The sequence below is a fragment of the Python bivittatus genome, unplaced genomic scaffold (assembly GCF_059951505.1).
Source record: "Python bivittatus isolate LINGU-HERP-01145 unplaced genomic scaffold, Pbiv_v1 ctg000310_np1212, whole genome shotgun sequence".
NCBI lineage: Eukaryota > Metazoa > Chordata > Lepidosauria > Squamata > Pythonidae > Python > Python bivittatus.
The window spans coordinates 7,201,547-7,220,149 of NW_028277054.1; the positions used below are offsets into that span (position 1 = coordinate 7,201,547).

General features: G+C 41.0%; 1 protein-coding gene across 1 annotated transcript; it reads right to left on the reverse strand.

The window, feature by feature from the left end:
* Positions 1 to 3,796: 3,796 nt before the first annotated feature.
* On the reverse strand, positions 3,797 to 17,582 carry LOC112542807 (B-cell receptor CD22-like). The gene is made up of 11 exons (XM_025176514.2): positions 17,455 to 17,582; positions 16,023 to 16,080; positions 15,115 to 15,528; positions 14,339 to 14,629; positions 13,771 to 14,043; positions 13,168 to 13,437; positions 10,891 to 11,304; positions 9,036 to 9,326; positions 7,669 to 7,944; positions 6,307 to 6,570; positions 3,797 to 4,056 (listed from the first exon to the last, which is right to left on the reverse strand). Exons 2-11 carry the CDS (start codon positions 16,054 to 16,056, stop codon positions 4,043 to 4,045), a joined length of 2,541 nt encoding a protein of 846 aa, XP_025032282.2. The 5' UTR covers positions 16,057 to 16,080; positions 17,455 to 17,582; the 3' UTR covers positions 3,797 to 4,042.
* Positions 17,583 to 18,603: the final 1,021 nt, after the last annotated feature.

The window sequence follows — 18,603 nt, forward strand, 5'->3', positions numbered from 1 at the left end:
GAATTTAGAAGCAAGAAATCCCAGTGCTTTAGCCCAGAAATAAACGGTCTTACCTACTAATGACATTCAAAAGCCGTTCTCCTCTTCAGGAAGGCCTGCAAAAGATCTGGTAAATCAAGCAAGTTCCTCCAGAGAGTGAAAGAGAAACATCTGCAGCAAAAATAATTTTCTTCGGTTTAATTTGATGCGGTTCCCATATCTATTTTATGGGAAGGGCTTAAGCTGCAAAAAAGGGGGCTGGCAGTTGTTGTAATCATCCGCATTATCTGTATTAACTGCAAGATGAAAGTATCTTCAGGAAACTGCTCTTTGACAACTGCAGTCTAACAGTGAAAGTTTTCTGATTTGGTTTGTTTTGTTTTTTCCGATAGCTTAGCCTGATGATGGCAAATGACCAGACCTTGTGACAAACAGGGACCAGGCTGGAGATAGACTATGAATAGATCAGGGTTCCCCAAAGCGGTCAATATCGACCCCCAAGGGTCGAGGGGACTATCCAAGGGGTTGATCAATGGTTGGGGGTCAAAAGGGGGTCAGTAAATGTCTGAGGGTCAATAGGTGATCGATAAATGATGGAAGGTCAGGGACAATAAGATTATCGTTATCTGCTGAAAAGAAGGTTGGAAGTCATTTCTATATTTCTTTAGTTTTCCTCTTCTTTTCTTGCACTTTTTTCTTTTCTTTTGATTCATCTTTTATTATATGAACATTCTTAATAAATATTATATTTTTTTAGAAAAGATAAATGATGGAAGGTCGATTGGGGTCAATTAATCTTTTGGGGTCTCTGTAGAGCTCCATGCCAGTCCCTAATCCTGAAGGTGAGGTGGGCAGTGGCAAGACAGTGTTACCCAGGGTTAGATGGTCAGCCGCCAGTGAGTGCAGCTATTAATAAAATTAGTATTTATTAAATTATTTTAATATCATCAATGTTCGGGGGTCGATGAACAATCTGAAACTTCATGAAGGGGTCGATGAGCTGAAGAGTTTGGAGACCCTTGGAAGAGATGCACCTCCCTAGATTGCAGATAGGCAAGCTTTTTGTAACAAGAAACTGCCCTTTTTCATTTTTTTTACTTCTCAGCAGTATAAGGTTTACTGGAATGTAGCAGTGATGTCCTGAAGATATGCTATACCAATTTTGGGCATGGAGGTTCAGGGGAGCCATTTAAGGTACACTCAGTTGGTTTGAAGATTTTTCGATTCTGAAAAGCTGCTTCTGTGTGTTCTGCAGTTCTTTAAAGCAGCCATGTCTTTTCCCAGAATTCCATCAGTGAAACATTTGGCAAAAGGGTATCATTTGCCACAATTGCAATAGTGCAGTTGTGGGAAACATTATGGGGTGAGATCCATTTGCACAAGGAGTCCAGTCTAAACTGTGTACAGAGATACCTTGCTGTATCGGAAGACAGCTGAATGTCCGTTGCTGACACAGAAGAAAACTTGTCACTTGGAAGCTATTGGATACCATTCTCTTTTCTGTTGAAACTTGATCACATAAGTCAAGACGTTATCCATTATTGTTAATAATGAGGTGGCCCAAGATCTATCTTGAAATTTCTCCGAAATGCTCTTCTGGTTTTCTAATCCTCAGGTGGCCATGAGAATGTCTTTTGCATGTCTTTGCTTCTCTTTTTGAGTTTCTTTTCTTGAATGAGAGTGGCAGAGGGGGTGGAGGCTGGTGGAGTTCTGCTGACTGGCATATCTTTCCCTCAGCCTGAAGTCTAAAGTCCACTGGGAAGAATTCTCTCATGAACTTCCCCTTGCAATTGAGCAGAACCTGTAGGGAAAAAAATGCAGAAAATTGTTTCTACAAGGTACTAGATTGCTAGATTTGTACGGTTTCATCTAGAGGCCTTCAGCAGGATCTCTTTTAAGAGGAGGAGGCAGTCTGGAGGATCTGCAGCTTCTGCTCATCTGTATAACTTTCCACTAATAACAGAGGCAGTTCTGTGATATTTTTAGGCGGCTCATATGAAAGTCTTGCAGCGTCACCTCCTGCCTGACCGAGACCTAATGCAGTCAGATTTATCATTCATCGCTCTGTATTATAATGGGTCATACAAAAGCAATCCCCTTGCATTTTTTGTTTTCCATTCCATTAGACATACTAGGAAGGCAAGTCCCTTTGGACTTCTATTCTTGGTACCTTGGTCTTCCATTCACAGGCTTATTTGGAACCACCTCCATATAACCTTACTCTGATCCTAAATCATTCCAGCAAGATGTCAGCCTTCCCAGGTAGACCAGACAGGAAACACGACCAGATGAGCTAAGTCTACTTTATTGTAAGGCTCTGTTAATAGAATCTTGCAAGTCTGAAGGTACAAATCTCCCACCGTCTCCTTTACCCATGAGAATTAGGGAGGGTCCCTTCTGAGCCTCTTTCTCCGCCCATTATGCAGCTGTGGACTATGGCCTCTGTTATCTGACCATTCCCTAGGCAGCATCTCTTCCCTCCATCTCCCCAAGGTCATTCCCACATTCCATTACACAAGGGGAGGCATCCTTATATTTTCCATAAACAGCTTCAGTCCCTCAAGTCACCTGTGATAAGCCCGTGGCAACTGCAGACACAGCTGATGTCCTCTGGTGATTTTGAAGAGCAGTGGAGTGGCCTTAGGCAGAGAAAAAAAATATCTCAGGTAACCTGGATCTTCGGCATCTACTTTCCAAGGCCACCAAGGATCCATTAACTCAGAATGGCAAAGGCCTAAAATTGAAATCCTGAAGCGTAGCCCTACCATTTGATTTCTGTGTATTGCAGTGGACATGTTACCAGTCTTCTTTCTAGGTTGCAATAAAACAGTGTTTGTCAACCTTGGCAACTTTAAGAAGAAATGAAATACTGTTCATTTGGTCAATGACCAGCAAACAGCAGCTTGAAGATGAGTGGACTTCAACTCCCAGAATTCCCCAGCCAGCATGGTTGGCTGGGGAATTCTGGGAGTTCAAGTCCATACCTCTTAAAGTGGCCAAGGTTGAGAAACCCTGCAATAAAGGGACAATCTACCCAAATTGTGTCCGATATCCTTCTGCCAACTATGGTAATTCCTCAGTTTGGACAACTGAGCTTGATGTCTGAGACTGATAGGAAACTGGGCAACCTTGTGCAAGTTCTTCATTCTTCTTTTAGAGATATTTTGATCAATAAGCTATTGGCCATAGACAGGCATTGTCAAAAAAGTCAAGATGACAGCTACACCAGTGCAATCAAAACTCTGCCTGTTTTTTATGCGCATGAGTGCGGCACATATAAAAAACAGGTGGAGCTTTCATCTCACCACTGTGCCTGCCACATTGACCTTTTTGACCCTTTCCAGTAGATGCCTCTGGTTGCATAGAGGACCGTTCTATTTTACACTGACACAATATACAACTATACACTCGTTTGGCTTAAGGACGTACCACAAGTGGTTTAAAAATGAAAATATGTTGAATTAAATCAATAAAACACCTTTCTTTTATTCAAACGTCTTTCTTTTGAATAAAATTGGATAGATACGTAAAGTCTCATTTTATGGTTGGACATTTTTTGAAAAATAAAGAATCAGACATTCAGACAGCTCCTTTGGAGTGATATGTACCTGCCGAGCCATGCAATCTTAATTGAAGAGGAGAATCCAAAAGACTAATTTTGAGGAACTAATTACAAATGCAATTGAAGAAACAGGTTGAGAAAACATTTGAGTACTATTTTGTGGACATGTCCTCCCCCATTTTAAACAAATCCTTATTTGGAGGCAAAAATCAAAAAGAGAGAAAATATTCCAATCTCTACCAATACTGATTTTTAGAATAAGGTTCCTTTTTATTTAAAAAAAAATTATAAAGACTTACTTTATCTTAACATATTTTTTTTAAAAAAGAACAGTTAAAATGAACACAGAAAATAAAGTGGAAGAATCCAAATTCACAAAAGAAGTGTATGAATTCTGTTTCTTTTCCTCTTTTCTCCATTTCTCTTCTTCCAGGTCATCTTCTTCCAGGCATGCTCATCTTGCGTGTCAGAGTCTTTATCCATCCTCCTGTTCTCCAGAGGTTAATGCTTTGAAGCTTCAAGTATAATGGGAAAAGAAGTAAAAAGTGAGCAACTAAGATAGCCTCGGTTAGATTTTACAACCTCAAAGATTGTAAGTTGCTGTAACTAGATAAGGAGTGAAGAAGAGAAGAAAGTATTTGAAGAAAGTATCTGAAAAAGTGTGGAAACGTGGCTATGCCAGATGGCCTGGGGGCCTGCTGGGAGCTCACATTGTGGAATTGGCTGGTGGGATAATCAGTACTGCTCCCCCCCACATCATCTTGAATTGCATATAGTCTTTTTATATAGAATTGTTATTCACTAATTTTAATATGGATATTTATATTTTCATTGTTTTCACTGCTTTGGATTTTAATTGTGAGCCGCCCAGAGGCACCCTCCGGGGGAGATGGGTGGCATATAAATTCAAAAAATAAATAAAACATTTGAAAAATGTATCAGCTAAAGCAGGGCTTGGTAACTAGGTACTCCCAGAGACCAGAGCATCAGTGGCCCCTAAAATGGCCCCTATATCCAGAGGCATCCTTGGTATCGGACACTTTCACCAAAATAGCACATAAACTATTGTGATGTTGCGATGCAAGTCCGTCTCCTTTTGCACATGCAGGTGATCTCCCAAGGCATGGAGCAGAGCAGTGCAGGGTGAAGGAACAGAGCTTACCCTGCAAAGGCACAACACTTGTGTCCTCATTTCCTCCCCTCCCTTGACTCTCCCTGTGGACAACTCGGTCTTTACATCCACACAAGAGAAACTAGAGAAAAGTAAAAGACTGGCATAAACAAACAAATAACATCTCTTAGAATGTGGCCAACCCAAGAGATTTCAGCCATATTTCGTGGACTCTCCTGCAGTGGTGCCCGACAAAGCTTGCTGAGATCTGGGATAAACAGTAACCGTATTCACAGATTTACGGGAATCACAGTAGCCCCAAACATTCGTAAACCTGGTAAATGCACTCCGGCTGCAGGATTTCATAAATCTCTAACTTCCATCCATCACCACCACCCAGATACAACCTTCTGGAGTCTCCTGGATCATGTTAGCTGTAAATTGCTATTTTTGTTGCCCTCAGAGTCAGTGCATTCCTCTTCTTCAACATCCCAGGCTGACTGGCTTCTCCTTCTCCTAAAGGACTCTCATTATGACTTTCATGCTAGAAGAAGTTCCAACTACCTCCATAGACCCATTAAGTGTTTAGTCACCATTGTAACTGTGTTTGAATACCTTTGGATTGTTCGTAGAAATTCTCACCATAACTTTGAAAACATGCATAATATTTCTGAACAGATTTGAAGAAAGGGATTGAAAAGGTTTCAGCAATGATATTAGCAGCTACAATCTAGTTGCAGTGAAAGGATGGAGAATCTTTGAAGGCCAATCTATTGGCCTCCAAAAGCTGCAGAATTTCAGCTCCCTACATCTGTTATCCTTGGCCATGCTGGTTGGGGCTGTTGGGAAACATAGTGTGGCAACATCTAAAGAGATATATATTATCTCGAGTGCGGAGACTAATCTTTTGGGTTCTACCCCTATCTTGGGTATAAGGGAGGTAGGTAATAAATGGCAGGTACAAACCCTGGTTTTGGTTTTCTTTTACATCAGGGTTCCTCAACCTTGGTAACTTTAAGACGGGTGGACTTCAACTTCCAGAATTCCCCAGCCAGCAAGGGCTGGCTGGGGAATTCTGGGAATTGAAGTCCACCCATCTTAAAGTTGCCAAGGTTGAAGAACCCTGTTTTACATGCTTCTGCTCCTCCATCTTCACACATCTGTATAACATTGGTTGACTACCTTTCTTTCCATGTTGCAAAAAGCTTTCCCTTCTTATTTCACTGAAGGAGCTATAAAGTGGATTTTTTTCAGAAATGCAAATTGTGAGGAAATAGTTGGTGTGGATGGAAGCTGATCCGGTCTGGTAGAGGTAGGAGGAGGTATTGTGCCCCAAAAGTAGGGTAGGAAAGGAAGGATTAGAAACCTGATGCACCACTTCTGCCGTTTGCTGTATTTGATGCCGTTGTATGATGTATATTTCAGGGGAAATTTAGGAAAGGGTCCATGTTATCTGGGGAAAGCATATTTTAGGGGGAAATGAAGATGAAATTGCATGCTTTAGGAGGAAATGCATGCAATTTCACTGCGATTGTTCACTTTTTCCAGAAGAAAAATACCAAAAGTATATTTTAGAGGGAGGTGGGATGGAGTAGATTAATGACAGAAAGCATACATATCAAGCACATCAACGAGATGTACAAACACTACTCACAAATTACGTGCAGCATAAGAGCTGGGGAGCGTGAACTGCCCATGCTGTTTTTGGCTTCGCAGTGATAGGTGCCTGAATGGGTGGGGCTCGTTTTCAAGATGGTCAGCACACGCTCTGCAAAATCCAGCAGTTCGTCATTTTTATACCATTTGAAAGTCAGATCCCTGGGGTTTGCTACTTCCACTTCACATTTCAGACTAACAAATGCAAATTCATGGATCCGCCCTTCTGGGTTCCGCAGAATTTTCACCTCTTTTGGAGCAGCTAGAAGAAGAGAGAAGAAAGGAGAAGACTCACATGAAGATGACTTGGCCCTTCTAAATCCGCATCTGGCACTGAGCCCAGGAAAACGGTGCCCTCTTATAACCCATGTTAATTCTACAGCAGGAAAGTCTGGTTGCACAAAATAGGGATTTACTTTTTGTGCCAAAGACTTGTTGTATTTAAGATTCCTATCCAAGCATTTCTACCCTCCATCCTTACCACGATCGTACACCACAGTGGCTGCTTATTGTTACAACAGGGACAAGCAACTGGTGAATTATAGATGTCCCTCATTCCATTTTGGTAGTGCGTGGGGTCCCCCAAAGGTCAGAATGCTAAAATTTAACAACCAAACATTGATTTTGGTGGCATCATTTTCTATTGCTTTAAAACAAAATGCAACCTAGCGTTTATATTTTATGCCTATTTTATTTTACTTAGGAAATCGATATTCTTCCTCAACCAATTCAGTTGGATTCTAGCCAATTTGCATATTATTATTATGGTTGGTCGCACAATCAGCCAGATGTTTAGACTGGATTTGGCATTTTTGTCCATGTATTGAGTCCTTCCCAAGGGCCTGGGATAGGCAGATGTTTAATAATATTAAAGGTATTGTTGCAGGATGTAAGCTGTTCCAAGTAAAGCTGCCTTTTGCGATTGACTGATGGTAATTTTGTCAATGCCGATGGTCTTTAAGTGGTGTTCCAGATGTTTTGGATTGCACCCAAGGTGATTATTATTATTGTTATTGTTGTTATTGTGATTATTATATAATACAATAAAATTAAATTTTATATCAATGACCCCTAAAAGACCCTCTGGAAAATCCATGACAGTAGGGCCATCCTTGTGGTTCCATAGGAGGCCATTTCCACAGGAAGGATTCCCTATAGAAAACACCAGCCTTCAGGCCACCTCCCGTCACCTCTTCTGGTAGGTGGAGACCCTAAGCAGGCATTCTCTGCCTGGATTAGGTGGGCAGATTTTGTAAATGCCTTCCCCCCCAAAAAACCATGTCTTCTGAGAACTATAATCCTATTTCCTTTCTTTGGTGTTTCAAGGCTTGAAACCTGTAAGTTAATTAGTGTTACTCACAGAAGACCTCCAGTGTAACTTCTGGAGATGAAGTGCAGCCAATCCTGTTGCATATTTCACATTTATAAGAAGTGTTGTAAGGTCCAGTTGTTGCAGGGAAGCTCAATATATTTGGACCACTATATTTATATTCAATCATAGAGGGATCTGACTTAAACCAGTTGTACCAATTATCATTGGGCTTACTACTGCCAAAAGAGCAGTTCATCGTGATAGTATCTCCTTCCTTTATGGGCAGATCATTTAAAAGAGCAAGCTGGACATCCTTGGGAGCATCTGGAAAATCAAATCAATATGTCACTTTGTGGAGGAAATAGATAGGAGTAATATTATAATGAATGTGCATGTATAGAACAATATTGCCTGGCAAAAGTAAACTCGTTGAAACAATCCCTGACCAAGAAATATGAACTTTAAGATATGTGGATTTCAACTCCCAGAACTCCCCAGCCAGCATGCAGGCTGGGAAATTCTTGGAGTTGAAATCCACATATCTTAAAGTTGCTGAGATTGAGAAACACTGGCCTAATTCCTCCCTTTATTCCAGATTGCCTTCTTCACTGTAGCTTCTATGACCCACATCCATCAACAGAAGAATGGCCCAATGCAGAGCACACATAAGATGTTATTAGGGGAAAAGAGAAATATAGAAAATGGTGTATTTAAATCAAGTCTCACTTCTCATGCTATTTCCCATTTTTTGAAGGAACTACATAGCAACAGAACATTCAGCGCAGCACATGTGTGGACTCTCTTATATATACACAGAGATGTCAATACCATTGAACTTCACAAGATTTAGTCCTGGAGCTTCTTAAATTTCAGCTTTCATGTCAGCTTATTAAAGTCCTAGCAGATCATAATGCCTATCTGACTTTAGCAGATCTTGGAAAATTAAGCTGTGTCAGGCCTGGTTAGAAGTTTGATGGGCGCCCACCTTGAAATCCCAGGATTGTACATTAGACTGAGAAATCAAAAAAACATACTGGAAGAAGGATTAACAAACTATTTTCCTACTGCTGCCAAGAAAATGACATGAATGTGTCCATTAAGTCAACTGGAGTCAACTCAACTTAAAAGAAACTTTACTACTTTCCCAAGTTCTTTAAAGTCATCTTGGGTAGAACTTTCTCAATCCCCCAAATCAGTCAGTTATATGGTTCCAAACTGTAGTCTTCATAGTTATATCAGTTGTCCCCTCTTCACACTGTAAGGTATATGACTTTATTTGTTTCAGAACTAACTATGCTATGTTTGGAAGCCTTCTGCTCATTCTGCTGAGTGGGTTCCTAGGCTTCTAATTCCAAATCCTGTCCTAATGGCACCATCATTCAAAAGGGCTGTTTCCTTCCCTACTGTACACTTACATGTCACATCCAACTTCTTAGAGCTTTGAGATAACACTTCTGCCCCTGACCTCAACAAACAGCGCAGCATTTTCTCATTGTCCTCCCATGTTGGTTCAAAACTCAGCACAGTCTGAATCACTCCATTTCCAACTGTCCTTTCCTGGGCTGGGAAATGCTCTTCTAAACCACTGAAATTCAAGCTTATGAGCTTACGAGGGCAATGGTAAGGTACTGAACATATCACTTGGGTTATCTTCCTCTCCTGGATGTTCACAGGAACAATTTCCAGGGTGGGTTCTGGAGGGGACTCTGCAAATGAGAAAGTAAAATCAATCACACACCCTTAGACTAAGCACAGAAGATACTAAAATCAGCCTTTGAAGAAAGAGAAGAATAAAGGGGGAGGCTATAAGATTCCTCTCCAAGTAATGGAAACTATTATTACCCAGGAGAGGGTCATGAGTTGTATTATCTCTATTATTCCAGGCTGCTGAACATAGAACTAATAGGCTTATGTATCAGGAAAGCAGATTCCAAATGAAGATTAGGAAAATGGTAAAAGCTATTCAACAATGGCACCTATCACTAAGTGGCATGGTGGATGGTCCTTCCCTGTGTCTGTTCAAACAGAGGCTGAGCCATGACCTGTTTGGGAAGTTCTGTGGAGCAGGAGATTGGATTCTGGGGTCTAAATCATAAACTTGTAGGGTTGAAAGGGACCATGGGGATCATCTAGTCCAGTGTTCCTCAACCTTTGCAGCTTGAAGATGTGTGAACTTCAACTCCCAGAATTCTGGGAGTTGAAGTCCACACATCTTCAAGCTGCCAAGGCTGAGGAACACTGATCTAGTCCAACCCTCCACAATGTACAGGGAAACCAATTAAACCATCCATGAGAGGTGTCTGTCCAGACTCTTCCTAAAAACCTACACCCCTTCAGTTATGGGGTTCGCTCAACATCCTTGCCCAAGCCTCTTAAAGACCTGGTGGTTCTATTTACACATGCTAAAGTTGGTATGTTTTATTCATGTAGCTTAGCTAGTAGGGTGAACCCAGCCATTTGTGTTAGCTTGTGGTACAGTAAAAGCTGGAATGCCATGACCTTGTTGTCTCTGATAGTGAAAGTTCTTTTAATTGTTGGTTATATTGATTATTGTTCCTGGGGTTGTATGTAGGTTGTATAGTATTATTGATTTTTTTTCTTTTTATTGGATTGTTTTTAACCCAGTTGATGTGGGATGGTTAGTATGTCGCACAGAGTTGTTAATGATATATAAGCCCAGTAAAATCAATAAAAATAGATTGTACAAACTGAGAAAATGAATTAATTCAGCAACCAACTTATGTGTGTTGACCAAACCCAACCAATTATTTTATTTGTTACATGGTTAGTAAATTAAACCTTTTTCTGGGTTTGTGCATTAGATTGACTCATCAACAGACAAAATGACCTGGGTTTTCACCATATGCTAAGCCATAACAAACCTAACCTGGCTTAAGCATGTTTTTCCATGCTGAGGTATGTTTTATCAAGGACCAAGCTGTTTGTGTGACTGCACCAATGATTCTGTGATAAACTGAAACCTGTTTCTTTTATCCTTCTTGTGACCTGAAGTTTTGAAGACAATCCAAAATGTAGACAAAGGAGAGGGGAGAGATTTTTTTTAAAGCCAATGAGGGACAGGAAGCCTGATGGGAGCCCCAAGGTATAAGGTCTCATGGAATACACATTGCTTTAATCTTGCATTATTTGTAGACTGAAAGCTACCAATTTAAACACTGCAGATGCTTCTTAGGGAAAACACACACACAGATACACACATAGAAAACAGAGCTTTCCCATTGGGTGAGTCTCACACTGAACATTTCTTACCTGTGATTTTCAGCGTAGCAGTAAGAAACCGACTGAATTGCCACAGGTATTTGTCAGCTGAAACAGTCACCTTTACCTCATATGTACCACTGTCAAATGTTTGCACTTGACTGATCAGCAAGCTGCAATCTCTGTTGGATAAATTCCCAATGAACCATGTCCGGCTCGATAAAGCATCATCTGATACAGTTGTGATGGTTCCAGAAGTCTGAGAACTGTTGTACAACAGGATAGTTTTACCATCACTCCAAGTATTGTTCCCAAAAGGCTTAAAATTCCACACTATGGCTGTTGCATTGACTGTTCCAGAACTGAGCATTTGATTGATGTGGCATGGAATCACCACGCAGGAGTTTTCCCAGGCAACCAGAAAATTAGGAACTATGCTTAGTGGATTTTCATCACAATGGAAACCTGAAATAAGGAAATCATTATTTACCATTTACAAATATTTATGGACCCATCTAAATGTTGGTATGTTGTACATTAGGAGTAGGCAACTTTTGAAAATGTGAGGTGCCCTGGTTTTTTTAAAAAAATGAGATTTCAGTGTCCTTGACCAAAATTCATGAGATCTTAGGTGAGAATGCTGACATTCTCAGGAAATTTAATCCAGGTTGTGCCAATGAAATTATTCTATTTTATTTAACATGGGAGTCGTCAGATGCTTTTTAGGGTCTCGTGGTGCTGCATTGCAGAAGGAAGTTATAATGGTATGTGGGAATGACCTTAGGAGACAGGAGGAAGAGCCACAGACTGGACAACCATCATGTGAAAGATATCTCAGTCCACAGAAGGAGAGGGAAAGTGGGGGAAGCATTTCAGAAGGGACCCTCCCTAGTTTTCCAGACAGTAAAAGGAGAGGAGGGGAGAAATACAAAAGTCTTGCAAAATTCTGTTAATGTAACCTTACAATAAAGATAGAGTTAGTACTCATAGTTGTAATTCTTGTCTGGACTACCAAGAAGGAAGGAAGGAAGGAAATCATACTATTGATTCTGCTAGCCCAAGAAACCTAAGGCCCTCCACTCTGAAATACATATGTAAGTGTCTCAGCGCTTCATTTCACATGTGGAAGGTGTTCAGAACAAAAAGCCAACAATCCCAAATAGTTTCACATCCTAGGATGAACTTCCTTCTGAGAGGTTACTCCATACAAATTCTTTTCTCTTTGTTGTTGTTGTTCTCTCTCTCTCTCTCTTGGATATTCTGTACTTTTTCAGGCTGCAATCCTGCACTTATAGAATGTACAGGAAAGACAAAGTAAAATCATATGCTTCTTGTGACTTGGGATGAAAGTGAGGTAAGATAAAGTGGCCAAGGCAGATGTAGACCAAGAACTGCTCATAGATTGGGATTCTACTGAAAGAAGCCATCAGTTTATTCCAACCCATGTATCCCATGGAGAAAATCTATCTATGTGGTCACTAGGAGTCAAAAACAACTTCATGGCACAAAATCAATCAATGGATGTATCTCAGATCTAGAAGATACATATTTCTCATGCCAGACACAGTCCAATGGTGTTCCATGCATGTCGTTTCTGATATGGCCAACGTTAGTACTTTCTCACAATAGGGAATGCTACAGTGCACTGGTTCTGAAGTCTGTCATTGTGTGGCTTTCACTGCCTTTGAAAGTCACAAACTGAAAAGGTTTTTCAAATCATGACATGTACATATCTGAATATACAAGCTTTTCATTTGTGATAAATGTTACTTCCATTCACCAGCTGCCAATTTTTAATCAACAAGTTATGATTCCTACCTGAGTGGCCAAGAAAGGGAAACTTTACCTCCAACTATGGCTGGTGTGGGTCTTCCGGGCTGTGTGGCCGTGTTCTGGAAGTTTTGTTTCCTAACGTTTCGCCAGCACCTGTGACCGGCATCTTCAGAGTGCAGGAGCACAGACAGGAGCAGTTCTCTCTGTGCCCAGGGTGAGGTGACCCTTTTGTGGGTATTTATAGAGATCCGAGGGGGGGGGAAGGGGGGGATTGGGTGTGTGTGTGGGGGGGGTTACTGAGTGGCTGCTTGTTTTGGTGTCAGAATCTGTGTGTATCTTCCTGGGGATTAGGCAGGGTTTTTTCTTCTATTGAATTGTTAACGAGGGGCTGCAGGGGGTGATTAGCAAGTTCATGGTGTGAACTGTTCACATGTCCTGGTACCTCCATGTACCTCCAACTCCTAAAACTACACAAACATCCATCACTGGTGGTTAGTAACAGGAACCAGGTTTTATCATAAATCCATTGCCATACTAACTCATCTTTTTACTCACAGATAACATCAAGGGTAATTGTTGGAGAAAGTGTCTTGCCCACGATGTTACTGGCTTCACACCAGTAGTTGCCAGATTGTGCTGGTTCTATGTTTATGAGGTTCAAGTATGCATGTGGAGAATCCAGTAAAATCTTTCCCCCATCTTTATACCATGTGTAAGTGAGATTCACAGGGTTTGCTTCATCCACTTCACAATGCAACACAACAGTACTGCCTTCATCAATCTGACCTCCTGGATTTTTCCAAATGTTGACTTTCCTGGGAGCAACTGCGAGAAGATAAATCAAAGGCATAAGATTGGCATCACCAGTTGCAGAAACATTTTTCTTTGCTTGGGTATCATGTGCTGTAACCAGTGATGTGCTAGAGCTAGGGAGGACAATAGAGTGTCACTGTTTGACCCATGCTACATTGTAATTTTCTGCTGTCTAAAGAGATTGAGGAAAAGCCCACTGCACTTGGGTGCCACTTTACCCACCTAGATTTGGGGGCACCTACACTTTCCCCCTTATGGCCTCTTCATCTCCCCATGAGCATGCTATATTTACCAGCAATTGATGTTTCAGAGCTTTCAGCTAATTAATTAATTGGCCATACTCACAGAAGATATCCATTGTGACCAGTGGAGATGAAGTGCAGCCATAAATATTGCATGCTTCACATTTGTAAGATGTCACTGGCCCAAAACTTGCAGGGAAGGTCAACAGCTTTGAACTGCTGTATTTATAATCAGCTGTATGGGAATCGATCTTCCACCAGTTGTACCAGCTGGTACTAGAGACACTACGACCCACAGAGCAGTTCAAAGTGACAATATGTCCTTCTTTTATGGGCAGATCATTTACAACAAAAACCTGGACATCATTGGGACAAACTGAAAAAAAAAAACAGCAGGTCAGTGTGGGAGTTTTTGTGTAGAAAATAAAGCTATGATAATATTTCAGATCAAAGTGTATATTCCCAAAAATCATGCACTAAGCCTTACTCGGTAATTTTTTTTAATGTTCCAGAACAAGACAAGGGCATATGGTGTCTCTGCTGTTGTCAAGAAAACTGCATGGTCTTGTCCGTGACCAGGAGTCAAACCTGGTGAGACGAGGCTTTAATTTTGTACTCTTCTCAGAGAAACCCACCCAAAGTTCCTCAGTTCTTCCCAACTACACACTCACATTTCATATCTAGCTCTAGAGTACTGGCTGATTTCCGTGAGATGTCCTTATTACTCAGTAAGCAGGTTATTGTTTTCCTCCTAGGCCTCCCAGTTGGTTGAATGGTGACCGTCTTCTGCAGTACTCCATTTTTAATCATTGTGGTTTCTACAGTCGAATGATACTTCTCTAGGCCTTTGAAATTCATTGCTATTGGATCTTCTGGGCAATGGGAAGGCACAGAGCAAACCACCTGCAGTGCCCACCTTTCTTGGCATTTCAAGATTTCTAATTTGGGTTTTGGAAATGAATCTGTATCCAGAAAATAAAAGGAAGAAAAATGGGAAGAAAAGCTGGAAGAAAATAAATAAGAATTGAGATATAGGACACAACATGCTAAATGGCATTAAGGCAGCAGGATAATGTAATCAGGTTGAAAGGCTTGGAAAGATTCAAAGCCAGCACAACAAGGCATTTTAGGAATTGCTTAACTTTATTGACTTTAAGTGCTCCCAGGCAAGAAGAAATTCCTTGTACATCAGCAACCTGCCTGTCCATAAGTCACATCCTTCTGCCAGTCTGCAGCAGGACTTGGACCAATGGATTTCTGTTCTATGAGAAGCCCTCTATGCCCTTTCTCTGCTTGGTGATAGCAACTCAGCATCATTTCTGGATGGAAAACCCTCAGTGGAGACCTTGTAGATAAGACTTCAAGAGGATGGAGATTGTATCCAAAGTAAGGAGCAATATCTATACAGGTCAGAGAAGAAATCAAAAGCATTCTGCAAGGTTCTTACCAGACACATTCAGTGTAGCTGAAGTATAAAGGATTTGTTTATTAACTTGGTTTTCCACAGATGCCATCACTTGTATCCCATATGTGCCATTGTCTTTCTTCTGGAGCTGCGTGATCATCAAGCTGCAATTTCCCTTGCTTAAATCCCCTACAAACCTCACCCGCCCCTGAAAGTCAGGGCTTGGTAGGTTTGCTTCCTCATTTGGGATCCTGGAATTATTGTATAAGATGTGACCAACATAGTCAAATAAATTCATATTCAAAATAGGCTGAAAATACCAAATCACAGAGGTGGCAACGATTTTCTTAGAATTAAGTCTTTCCTCAATATGACATGGAATCAAGACACAGGATCCTGTCCAGGCCACCAAGGAATTAGGACTTATCCTCAGTGGGTTTTCATAACACCAGAAACCTGCAATGGAGAAACACAGGAGAGATCATGGCCAGCTTTTCGGTATCAACCCAGAAAACCAATACACACTATATTCATCCAGGAAAGTGCTCAGTTAAATCCAGGTGTTGAAAGATGCCTGAAAGATACAATCATGGGGTCTTCATGAAGTTCAAAGGGAAGAGCATTCCAGAATGCAAGCACTATGTAGAGAATAAAGAAGATGACCCTGGCAGAAATAAGCCAGGATCCATTACCAAAGCAACAAAGGGAAAAAACATGTGTTAAATCCAACATAAGAAGACACAGAGACAGGCAGACACCACCCCAATTCACATGAGTATAGGTGCGGGGGAAGGGGGAGTAATGCAGAGTCAGAGTTGCAAGATTCTTAATTAAGTATTAATAAATGTAGCCTTCATATAGAAGACTTCATCCAGACAGCAATGGAGTGTGATATACTCTCCAGACCAACTGGAGAGGTCTGGAGGCAACCTGTATTATGCTTGCCCTACCTTGAAAGAACAACAGCCAAAGGAAGTGCCTCATTGTCAGATCATGCAGTTCCCAATTCTGGGAAAAGAAAAGAAGATGGTTGAGACCTGCCTTCACCATTCACAGTGAATATACTGATAGGCTGGCTTTGTCCAACACATAAGCTTAGCCAAAAGAAGAACCCAGTTTAACAAACTGTGAACTGCCACAGCAGCAATCCTGTTGGACCTGCACAATATAGGCCATTAAACAGGCTCGTGTATTCCATAAGTCCAAAAAGGAAACTACATTAATAACTGATCTACACAATGTATGAATAATATTTGAAATGAATGCATAAACTCAGCAACTCACTAATGCAAATAGGAAGAATTATGGGGGTTATCTGCATAAACTTAGTTGGGAAAGAGCATCCCTGGTCCCTTTAATATCATGTTATTCCCCACAGCTAGTAGAATTAGAATCATTTCCACACTAGTGATTTATAATGTCTGCATGGCATCACTCTGCCCTTGTGGAAGTGATATAAACCTGTCTGTGTGGCTATCACCTTGGCACAACAATGGCTGAATGACTCAAGAAAACACTGTAAAGAAAACAGGAGTGACCTTAACTACTTAGGAAGCTCTGCTTCATGATTTACAAATGATCACAGCTGAGTTCTGACATTGCTCCAAGCAAAGAAATCATATTACAACTTAGTGTAATTTATGACCCTAACCAATGTTTCCTGTTGCAAGGAGGCAATTATCTATGTGCTAAACTGGAATACCTGATCTACAAAATCTAGAAATCTTGCCATTTGTCTCCACTCCCATTTTGGGGGAAAACTTTGCACATGCACTCTATTCTCAATGCGCAAAACACTTCACATGTGCACTGCATTGCCAATCAGAAGCTCTGTTGATTGTGGCCAATGATCAGGGATCATGAGAGTTGGAATCCAACATTTCAAGGTCTAGACCAGTGTTTCTCGACCTTGGCAACTGTATGGACTTCAACTCCCAGAATTCCTCAGCCAGCATGCTGGCTGGGGAATTCTGGGAGTTGCAGTCCACACAGCTTAAAGTTGCCAAGGGTAAGAAACACTGGTCTAGAGGCTTCCCACCTCCACTAGACAAGGTAGAGGATACAAGATTTAGCAAAGGTAGATGATACAAGACTTAGAAAAGCTCAGCTGTAACACTGCCTGAAAATTATGAGAATTATTCATTGGATCTGCTATAAAACACCCTTGAATTATTTTCTACGAATGAACTATTTTACAGTGTAGGAGGACAGTGTCTAATCCATCTGATCCAATAAGGTTAGTTAAAAGAAAATGCTGAGAACCATATCTACAGCTCAAGTTCACCTTTGCACTTTCCAAAATATTATATTATTTTTATAATTCAGTGGGACACTGGATTATCAGGAGCAAAGTAAAATAAAATGAAAGGAGAACGAACTTACCAGTAAAATAGAATTTCAGATCCACTGTTCTTTTCTGGAAATGAACTTTTAGCCAATATGAGGCACATCAGAGGGAAGTTCTCTCTTGTGTTTACATCTGTGTGTTTTCCCCCAAATCAAATGTTTGTATACCTGGGGAACATTTAAGGGTGATAATGGAAAAAGTCAAGGACAGTTATTGGCAACTAAATAGCTGACATTATATCTGACCAAACATCCTTATTTTTTTCATATTGGTGGAAGAAGCTGGGAAGTGTGATTTATGTGGTATTGCGTACATAGCACTGGATCCTGCTTCTAAAATACTGTATGTGCAATAAGAAATTACCAAGATCTTTCAGTTCTCACTAGAGTTTGATATCTCTCCTGGACAAAGCAGTGTTCTTGGGCACTGAACCACCCCTGCCTTTCCTGACTGGCTAATCTCTAGATAGGAAGGGCTATGATTCCTTCTTCCAAGGTGGAGTTCTATGGATATTTGAGACTCCACATCACAGCTGCCCAAATCAGCATGAACATGATTGGGGTAATTGTTCCAAAATTTGTAGAAAGTACAAAGTCACCTAATCCTGTATTAGAACAACATTGTTCATGGAACGTCCATGTGGTCACCAGGAATCCAGCTCAAGTCCACTGATATGTTAACTTTTTTCCCTGTTTTACCTCTTTAGGACAACTCCTCATTTCCCTTTAAGTGATCAGCTCTGACACCATGATAGCATAGGAAAAAAAAAAGTCAGAGGTTCTGGATTTCAGATTGCACCTTGCAAACTTACACCACTCACATAAATTGGCCCATAGTCTACCTTGTGTCCATTCCTCCCCTTTATGACCATCTGTAGTCAATCTACAGATCATCCTCAGACCATCCTGTTGCCTCTGAAGCCCTCCTTCCCTCAGTACAAACTTATTTGGAGTCCTGACAAAGCAAACAATGGAGTTATCATTAACAAAAACTCAGAGGGACAGAGTTGACCTGAAATAGCCAGAGGCCCTCTTGAAAGTATTTGGTGCTTCTGCTGTCAGTATGCATGTTAGACCAGAGATAGCCAATGGGGAACCCAACAACTGGGGGACGAAGAGAGATCAAGGCTAGAGAGGATGGGGCAAAAGTGAGAAATGAATAGGGCATAGTTATATTGGATGGGG

Excerpts from the sequence above, each read along its gene's own strand:
- LOC112542807 (XM_025176514.2), bottom strand. The coding sequence starts at position 16,056 with ATGAGGCACTTCCTTTGGCTGTTGTTCTTTCAAG. Across the intron at positions 14,630-15,114 it reads AGCTACACTGAATGTGTCTG|ATTCATTTCCAAAACCCAAA; the intron begins GTAAGAACCTTG and ends TTCTGGATACAG. Across the intron at positions 14,044-14,338 it reads TCTAGAGCTAGATATGAAAT|TTTGTCCCAATGATGTCCAG; the intron begins GTGAGTGTGTAG and ends TTTTTTTTTCAG.